Source organism: Drosophila tropicalis, unplaced genomic scaffold, assembly GCF_018151085.1.
Source record: "Drosophila tropicalis isolate 14030-0801.00 unplaced genomic scaffold, ASM1815108v1 contig_593, whole genome shotgun sequence".
In the NCBI taxonomy this organism is placed as follows: domain Eukaryota; kingdom Metazoa; phylum Arthropoda; class Insecta; order Diptera; family Drosophilidae; genus Drosophila; species Drosophila tropicalis.
Window position 1 is genome coordinate 10,000,001 of NW_027173070.1, and position 8,507 is coordinate 10,008,507.

Consider the following 8,507-nt stretch of genomic DNA (forward strand, 5'->3'; position numbering starts at 1 on the left):
TTTTCCAACTGTGGCAAATCTATGTTCATGTCTGATTACATTTTCGTATCTCTGAGTGTTTACTTTAAGTAATATTTGATCTTTAAGATTTCGACTCCGTTTAAAGAAGCCTAGAGCGGATGACACCTAGCGGTCACTAGATGGATTTCCCAGAATATTCTACAAGGTCAATAAGTTACAGTAGAAATGAAACCAAATATGAGTGTGGTCCAATCAAAAAATGTGTAATAAAACAATATCACAGTAGGCCATTCCTGGATCCCTTCTAGAATGTCCTTCTATGGTTTTCTAACAAATTAAATGAACATATTAAAGAGCTTTCAGAAGATCGTTTAGTTTAATCTCTTTAATTGTTGGACTAAAAAAGGTTAGATGACATTGTTAGCATGTATTATGTTTCAATTCAAAATTTGTACTTTTGTTATAGATTTAAGACCTCCCTGGTTAAGAATTGAAAGATTCCAGCATTGCAATTTAGGATAAGCAAGTATTACTTAGAAATAGAGATTATTGACATTTAATTGATTCCCATCGTCCCTTAAAAACTTCAACGACAACTTCAATTCGATTTGAATCAAATGTTTTATTTTTTCTTTAGTAGGCGTTAAGAAGATGCAGTTTTCCATTAATTAAGTCTAATTTCATTTTGAGTAGAATTCAAAAATGCTGTTGGATTGTTCTGGTTTTGGTTTGTTTGTTGTGTTTGATTGGCTGGTGGTCTTGGTTAGGAGATTGGGAGTGCGCCTGTCCGTGTGTTTTTTCTGTATTGGTATATAAAAGAGTGCTCTCTCTTTGCAACACACACTCAAGCAGGTGGTGCCCCTCCCTTTCCCCATTCATGCACACACTCTTTCTTTCTCTCACACTCTATTCGACCTTGAGCAGCTCCACATCGAAAGTTAGGGTGGAGTTGGGTGGAATGACACCTGGATGTCCGCGACTGCCATAGGCATAATCGGGGGAGCAGATCAGCTTGGCACGTTGGCCAACACTCAATTGGGCTACACCTTCATCCCAGCCACGGATCACCTCACCCTTGCCAATGGTGAACTTAAATGGCTTGTTGCGATCCCGAGAAGAATCAAACTGTAAAACGAGAAATTCTTGTTAATTCTAAGGGCGAGGGAGCAAGGGGAAGAAGTCACGTCTCACCTTGGTACCATCGTCCAAAGTTCCAGTATAGTGAACCGATACCTTTTGGCCATTCTTGGGATAGGTGCTGCCTGTGAGAGAAAAAAAATGGTTGTGTGTGAGTGAGATAGCTATAGGAATGCAAGTACATGAGAAAAATTTCTGCCGCATACACCGCATATTTTCAGCCGCAACAAAAAAAAACGAGGTTATAACTGAATTGTTACGCTGAATCTAGTTGTATTTTAAATAATTTTAAAACTTGCTTACCATCACCGGGAGAAATTGGAACTACTTGTACGCCCATTATAAATTTAAATAAATTCTTTTTTTCTGGAGAGAAAAAAATCTAGCACGTTTCGTTTCGTGGGTTTGTGAATCAGTGTTGCCGAATCAGCTACTTTGTAGCTAGATGTGGCCACTCTTTAAGGCCGATTGCTACAAAAATTTTAAAACAGCTATTAGCTACAAATTTAGCTATTTTCAAAAATTACAATTAATTAATAATAAATAAAAGTGAACAATATTGCAATTAAATCACTAAAGCACACAATTATATCGCCGTATGATAAGATCAATGTGCTAAATAGTGACTTTGAATCTTACTTTAAGAGAACCTCAAGTTCGAATCATATGAACTTGAGATCGCAAGCTTTCTTAAATGTGATGCAAAATTACTTTTCATATTGTTTTTTGTTTTTTTAGACTTCCAAATAATTTCGAAGTGTTAAATAAAATTGAACTCTTTTCGGTAGAAAATGTATTGAGAGCCTAGGAAGAAAGTATTATTTAACTTTTTAAGTGGAAGACGTAGACAGTTTAAAAGGCAATATGATAACTTTCAATATAATTTTGGTATCGGGTGTTTAATCGATTAGGAATCACTTTAAATGATTGGTGCTAGAATTTAGTGAGAGTAACTAACTAATAAGGTGATGAAGCTGATCCTCTTGTTCCTTCTTCGTGACCAGAATCTAGTATTTCAATTTGAAAATATATACAATGAAGTTTATGCCTGTTTTAACAAATATTTATTAACTAAAAACATTTAACATACATATGTAAAAAAATTTATAATTAACATATTTTAATAACTAAGAAGATTCTATATACAAATTTAAATAATTAGATACGACTATCAAAAGTCTCCCTCTTAAGCCTCATCAACAAATTTCACACCTTGGCTAGTTAGTTCAACACTTTGACCATTTAATTGAATTCCACCTTGAGGTATAATAGAAAATCTCAATCTATGATCTATCTGAATTGGGTCGTTGCGTCCATTGTGCATCTGTGAGACAAATTTGTTATCCACTGTCCACATGCCACAGACATTGACCTCTCGGCAAATCGCCTCTAGAGATTGCACATACTTCACGTAATATTTTAATTTGCTAATTTTCATAGTCCTTTGTTCCATATCCAGCCAAAAGAACTCGGAGAGTGTGTCGATCACAATTAATTTAATATTTCGGTTACCAAGTAGCATGTACTTGATTATCTCGAGGGATTCGTCCAATTCTTTGGGACTAAAGCAGTTTATTAGCTTTACCGAATTTAAACGTTTCTCCAAATTTTCGTTGCGGGATGTGGAGGCTTTTTCTGTGATTATTTTGGCAAAATTGTGTATTTGCACTTTGTGGCTGAGATTTAGAAATAAAATTTCCCAATTCAAGTCACTGATGTAATGTGCCATCAATTGTTGAACTAGCAGAGTTTTACCACTATTCGAGGGCCCAGAGATCTCTATTAAAGATTTCGGTACAAGTTTATCTACGCCAAAAAGTCGCCTATGAAATTCCATGAAAATTAAAGTAAATGAAAAAAAAAAAACTTCAACTTAATTCAAATAAACAAATGCGGGAGCCATCAGAGATGACATTTATTTGGGTGAACTGTTACCCGTCGCAGTGACTGTTATTCAAGATTTTTTTGTTTATATATTTTTAATGGTTTGGTTCTTTAATTTTACTAAATTAATTACTTCTTTGGGATTACATTTGAATTGTTTAAATATTTGAAATTTAATGTAAAGTTAAACAAGTCTATTTTAAAATGATCAGTCACAGTTTTTTTTGTTTGGAACAGCAAAATCACAGTTTTGTTCAAATCCAATGTTGTAATCGATAAGCTTCTAAGCTAGGACTGCCAACTTGTATAATTTGTATAATTATTTGAATAATTTAAAGAATAATGCCAAAGGGAAAAACTTTAAAAATTGTTTTAAAAAATAATTAAAAAATTAATTAAACTGCATCGACCATAAACTAGCCATAAGAACAGACAAACAAATGTTTGAACGCCTTGGCAACCATGGCATGATGGGCATGGAGAATTGTTTCCCTTTTTGCGTATAGTTTTATCAACTGCATGATGCAGGATGCACTTGCTCCTGTGCCGGAACCCACCAGTAGCAGCAGCTGCGGCGGCGTTGGTGATGGTGATGGGGGCGAAGTTGGTGGACAACGAGAACAAGTGGAATCCACCAGCAATTGTACGATATGCAGAGTTGCAAAACTATCTGCCCTGGACATGAGTTCCAACGAGGTAATGCAGCGTCGTTTACGACGTGACTGGAAGATGGCGGTAAGTGCGAGTGCCCTATTAAACCTACTAGGATGATAAACTCCTTAGCCATTGCAGGCGGATGTCATCCAATCGACATTAAAAACTATTTGCGTTGAGTGTGTCTGCAAATTGAATATGCACTCGGAGGTCACACGTTCTCTGATGCAGAGAATGCAGCGTCTGCAGCAACAGAAAGAGGGCGGCAAAGAGGCGCCCATTGATGAGGGCGGAGGAGATGCCAATGTTAGCACAACAACCATAACTCATGCGAGTTCACCGCCCATAGCTGATGCCGAGGTATCAACCACACTGATCGAAAGTCAGGACACCATGTACACTAGTTCCTCACGTTCGACTTGCTCGGAATTGGAGGCGTATTCGTCACAACCACCAGAATCCCCGACGGCCACTGAATCGGGTGGTATCCGTAACAATAGCGGAACTCAGACTTCAAATGGTTGGAAATGGCGAACTCGACTTCTCTGCCAATATTGTGGAAGAGCATATTTTCGTAAGGACTACTTTACAATGCACTCACGTCGCTGCTGGCGTCGTAATCCACAGCACACACCTGCAAACAGGCCCAAATGCCGTGTTCTTAACGAAGCTGAAGCCAGACAGGAACAGAATGAGCCAGTGCAGCATTTGTGTAATTTGTGTGGAGCGGAATTTGATGCCAAATATGAATGGGAATTGCATCATACCATATGCAGTGCCAAACAGGAGGCCCTGGAAGAGGAGACAGGTGATAAAGAGCAAGAGCAAAAAGCAAGAAGATCACGTTCTTTGCGCTCAAGATCTAGGGCATGCTCTGTGGCATGGGAGCAGCAAAAAGAACCTGAAAATGATGATGATGGCGATGAGGAAGAGGAGGAGGACAATGAGGAGTTGCTGGAGCATGATGATGACGACGACGAGGAGGATGATGATGATGATGATGCTGTTTCAACAGCGGACACCATGTACACTAGACGCATGAATTTTACAGGTGATTGGGTGGTTAATCATAGCCGCAGCAATAGTAACAGTGCTCTAAATAGTCTATGTCGTCTCTACGATGAGCTAGAAGAGGGCGAAGAGGAAATGCATATAACCTCTGACAAAGAGTATGGTGAGTTAATAGATTCCTAACCAACTTTGCTGATCTTATCTAACCACAAGTTTACTTTTCTAGATCTCTACTTGCTCGATCTCCTCAAAAAACAGGTGAAAAAGAAGTCATTCACTTGCTTTGTTCCTTCTTGTGGCTATCAAACAACCACATTGGAAACTCTCATGTACCATGATTATATGAATCACTGGAAAATGAGTTGGTTCTATTGCCAGAAATGTGGAGATGTCTTTACCAGCAAGTAAGCTAATTCATAATATGCATAAACCACATTTTTATTTCAAATGGTCGTCTCCGATTTCGCAGGGTATTTCTTGACTATCATCTGCATAAACAGAATCGTGGATATTACATTTGCCACAAGTGCCAGGATGAGTTTGTGTATCAGCATCAACTCGATCATCATCTTTTGCTGCACAGCAAGGGCATTAACTATTATTGCAATTATTGTCGCCTCGAGTTCTTGAGTGAGACAAAACTTTTGTCTCATTGTCGGGATTGTGGTCATAGTCCAAACGATGAACCGCCGCTCATACACATTGATCGTACACTCTCGTTTGCCAATAACAATTCGGGAGTGTCCAAGCCAGATCGTGCCCAATTGGTGGCCTATGCCGAGAGAGAATTAATTTTGCCTCATGTCAAGATGCCAACCACAAGACCCATGCATTTGGCAAATCATAAACCTTTTCGTTTTGCCATCGGTATTGTCAATTTTGATAATCGAAATCCGCCCAACTGTGTTGGTTGCCAGTAGGACATGAGAATGTATATACCTAGATATATGTATGTACACTCTCTTGGCCATCAGTCTAACCATTTTTAGTCGAATCATTTTATTTCGATTTAATTCATATCATGTTTGCAATATTAACAATTAGATTTATTCGATATTGTTTCAACAAATGTATTTTTGAAATGTGTTCGTTTTGGTCTCCCAAGTTTTGACAGCCCAATTCAAGTTCCAGTCATAGCCATAATTTAGATAAATGAGAATTATATATATATATTTTTTTTCCTAAATAAAGACTTATCATGAAGTAAGATAAAATTGTTATTAACTTTTATTAACTAATATAGAATCAAGAATTTGAAATCTAATTTGTTTGCAAACTCGTGAATAATGATTTATTTAAGTAACAAGGATGTAAATTAATTACTTTCGGAATCGTTTCTCGATTTTCCCTTCTCGTTATTTACAACAACGTGTTTTCATTAGTTACATATTAACTAATAGACTTTCAGGATGTTAAATAAGTATTTTTCAATGAGCTTACTCGTTTCTCGGTATACACTTCTCGTTACTTACAACAACGTTTATCACGAATTCCGATAAAGTCTATTACTTAGTTGTTATTATTCACTTACATAGTCAAGAGTAATGACTTATCATGAATTTCAATACTTGTTCGATCTGTGTACTCGTTACTTTCTATGTAAGTTTACTTCCACTGGAAAGAAAGCCCATTACGAATTCGAAATATATTTGCGTTACCTCCTCACCTTATGGATTTAGACTCGTCACTCTTGTTCTCGCTAAGTTTTCATTTGTTAATAGATGTACTTGGAAGTTAGTATAACTTTTGATATTTATATATTTTCTACATTTCATAAGCATCATTAACACATCTCAAAGGCTCGTTAATTTCAGACTTAGTATATTACTAACTAACAATTATAACTATTCATTTAGACCGAATTCGCATTCTATTTACTTCTCATAAAGATGTTTCTACCACATTGACGAACCTCAACGGCTTCCTAACTCCAGAGTCGTTACATTTATACTTGCTTAAAATGATACAATCTTCGAGCCCAAATATATATAAGTTTCTTACTTCCTATAAGAATGTTATCGATATTTTCGTACTCGCTAATTTCATGTCCTCTTAAATACTTTTTATCAACAGTGGTTGAATAAAATTTTTACTCGTTGTACTTTAATTACTACTCGCTATTGATAAGTGAAAGGTTTTGAATTCTGTTGTTGCATCTTAGTCATAAGGGCTGTGAATGTAACTGAGTAAACAATTTTAACTCACGGCAACTTATTTCTTTCATTTATTACTACTCGCTATGAAAAATACCAGCGAGTGATACAGTTTTACTCGCTTCACTTATTACTATTCGCTTTAGAATCTTCTAAGTCCTTCAAATGTTCACTTTAGAGTGATGTGGTTTGAGATTTTCGTTATTCGCTGCATTTTACTCGCCACTTAAATAACTTTCTCAGCTGAAATGATTGTCATAGATGATTGAGTAAGTGATTCAATTTCATATATTTTTTGTTTTATTATTCTTCAGTCATTTTATTTTCGCATTCGTTTCAAAAAAGAATAAATCCATACGTATGTATGTATGTAATATGTCTTAACAATTTAATGATAAATTGCAATTACATTATAATTTGCATTTGCTTAACACTAACTTTAATGCATATTATACCTATGTATGTGTATAATGTATAAGTGTATATAATATATATATGTATAGTTTAATGATTTTTATGTACAGAAGGTTAACTCATATAACAAATTATGTGTTTTATAGTTTGTGTGTTTTTGTCTAAAATTTAAGAGCCTATTGCATTGCCCCCAGCGCATGTTGGTTGTTTTTTTTTTTTTTCATTTTTGTTTTGTTTGTTTAGATTAAATGCACTTAGAACTAATTAATTTGCGATTACCTTAGGTCTAATTAAGCATAGTTGTGGTTTTTAGTGTGTGTGTGTGGGTGTGTTTTTTGCCATATATTTGTACGCATTTTTTTCTTACTCGTTACTCGTTACATTTGATTTCCATGCAGCGGGTCTAATAGCTGCGTTTTTTTTTTTTAATTTGAGTCGGTGTCAGTCTTATAAAATTCAACCCAGGACAATTTAAAAACTAGAACATTATTTGAGGTAGATTTCTGTATATATAGTAGAGGTATTTTTTTTTTTTTGTTTTGTTTTTTGAAGGAAATAAACCATAATCTAAGTCTAAAAACATAATTTTTAAAAACAAATCACTGGCAATTTAACAAAGTTGTACCACAAAAAAAAAAAAAAAGAAGAATAATATTTGCTAACTGATTCGGTTTTTTTTTTTTGTATTTTTAAACTTATTTTGGGAGCCTCTCTCGCTGCTCGCTGCCTGCCTCTTTGTCTCTGTCTCTGGTGCCACGCCCATTATTTTCAGTCTTATGCAAGTTGAAAAATTGTTTGTTACTATATGATTTCCTTTTTTGATTAGTTTGGACTGCTGAGCGCTTAGGACTTAATTTTAACTAATTACTTAAGATGGCCTACAAGTGTCTAATTAGTTAGTGTGTGTAACTAGTAGTTGTGGGTGTTTCTGTGTGTGTTTCTGTGTGTGTGTGTGTGAGTGTAACCTAAGGACAAAACCCTAAACTATAAATCCTAAACTAAGTTTCTGTTTCTAGGCACAAAGTGATGAACAATTTTTTAATTAATTAATTGTGTTTGTTTTTGATTTGAAAAATGAAATATTTTATGATATTTTTTTTTGTAACGTGCTTGGTGCTACTCAAGTGCTGCCCGCCAAACTAAACTGGGATTGGGTACTTATCATTTTTGTTTTAAATTTTCTTTTTGTTTAATTGTTAAAGCTTCACTACCGCTGAATCATCCTAAGGACCTGCTGATCAGGTCCATCAGGATGAGAGAACACACGTTTTACGCCGTATCGAACGAAAGAAA

General features: G+C 35.5%; 3 protein-coding genes across 3 annotated transcripts; 1 reads left to right on the forward strand and 2 right to left on the reverse strand.

Annotated features, from left to right (window-relative positions):
- Positions 1 to 563: 563 nt before the first annotated feature.
- Fkbp12 (peptidyl-prolyl cis-trans isomerase Fkbp12) lies at positions 564 to 1,552 on the reverse strand. Its single transcript, XM_068289212.1, has 3 exons — positions 1,402 to 1,552; positions 1,153 to 1,223; positions 564 to 1,086 (listed from the first exon to the last, which is right to left on the reverse strand). Exons 1-3 carry the CDS (start codon positions 1,436 to 1,438, stop codon positions 868 to 870), a joined length of 327 nt encoding a protein of 108 aa, XP_068145313.1. The 5' UTR covers positions 1,439 to 1,552; the 3' UTR covers positions 564 to 867.
- A 587-nt stretch (positions 1,553 to 2,139) lies between these two features.
- Xrcc2 (X-ray repair cross complementing 2) lies at positions 2,140 to 3,010 on the reverse strand. Its single transcript, XM_068290669.1, has one exon. It carries the CDS (start codon positions 2,933 to 2,935, stop codon positions 2,285 to 2,287), a length of 651 nt encoding a protein of 216 aa, XP_068146770.1. The 5' UTR covers positions 2,936 to 3,010; the 3' UTR covers positions 2,140 to 2,284.
- A 302-nt stretch (positions 3,011 to 3,312) lies between these two features.
- Positions 3,313 to 5,861, forward strand: LOC137576263 (zinc finger protein 33A). Its single transcript, XM_068289274.1, has 4 exons — positions 3,313 to 3,717; positions 3,775 to 4,810; positions 4,874 to 5,051; positions 5,117 to 5,861. The coding sequence occupies exons 1-4, from the start codon at positions 3,502 to 3,504 to the stop codon at positions 5,565 to 5,567; spliced, it is 1,881 nt and encodes a 626-aa protein (XP_068145375.1). The 5' UTR covers positions 3,313 to 3,501; the 3' UTR covers positions 5,568 to 5,861.
- The last annotated feature ends 2,646 nt before the right edge of the window (positions 5,862 to 8,507 follow it).

Excerpts from the sequence above, each read along its gene's own strand:
- LOC137576263 (XM_068289274.1), top strand. The coding sequence starts at position 3,502 with ATGATGCAGGATGCACTTGCTCCTGTGCCGGAACCCACCAGTAGCAGC. Across the intron at positions 3,718-3,774 it reads GACGTGACTGGAAGATGGCG|GCGGATGTCATCCAATCGAC; the intron begins GTAAGTGCGAGT and ends TAGCCATTGCAG. Across the intron at positions 4,811-4,873 it reads AACCTCTGACAAAGAGTATG|ATCTCTACTTGCTCGATCTC; the intron begins GTGAGTTAATAG and ends TTACTTTTCTAG.
- Fkbp12 (XM_068289212.1), bottom strand. The coding sequence starts at position 1,438 with ATGGGCGTACAAGTAGTTCCAATTTCTCCCGGTGATG. Across the intron at positions 1,224-1,401 it reads TCCAATTTCTCCCGGTGATG|GCAGCACCTATCCCAAGAAT; the intron begins GTAAGCAAGTTT and ends TTTCTCTCACAG. Across the intron at positions 1,087-1,152 it reads CTTTGGACGATGGTACCAAG|TTTGATTCTTCTCGGGATCG; the intron begins GTGAGACGTGAC and ends CTCGTTTTACAG.
- Xrcc2 (XM_068290669.1), bottom strand. The coding sequence starts at position 2,935 with ATGGAATTTCATAGGCGACTTTTTGGCGTAGATAAACTTGTACCGAAA.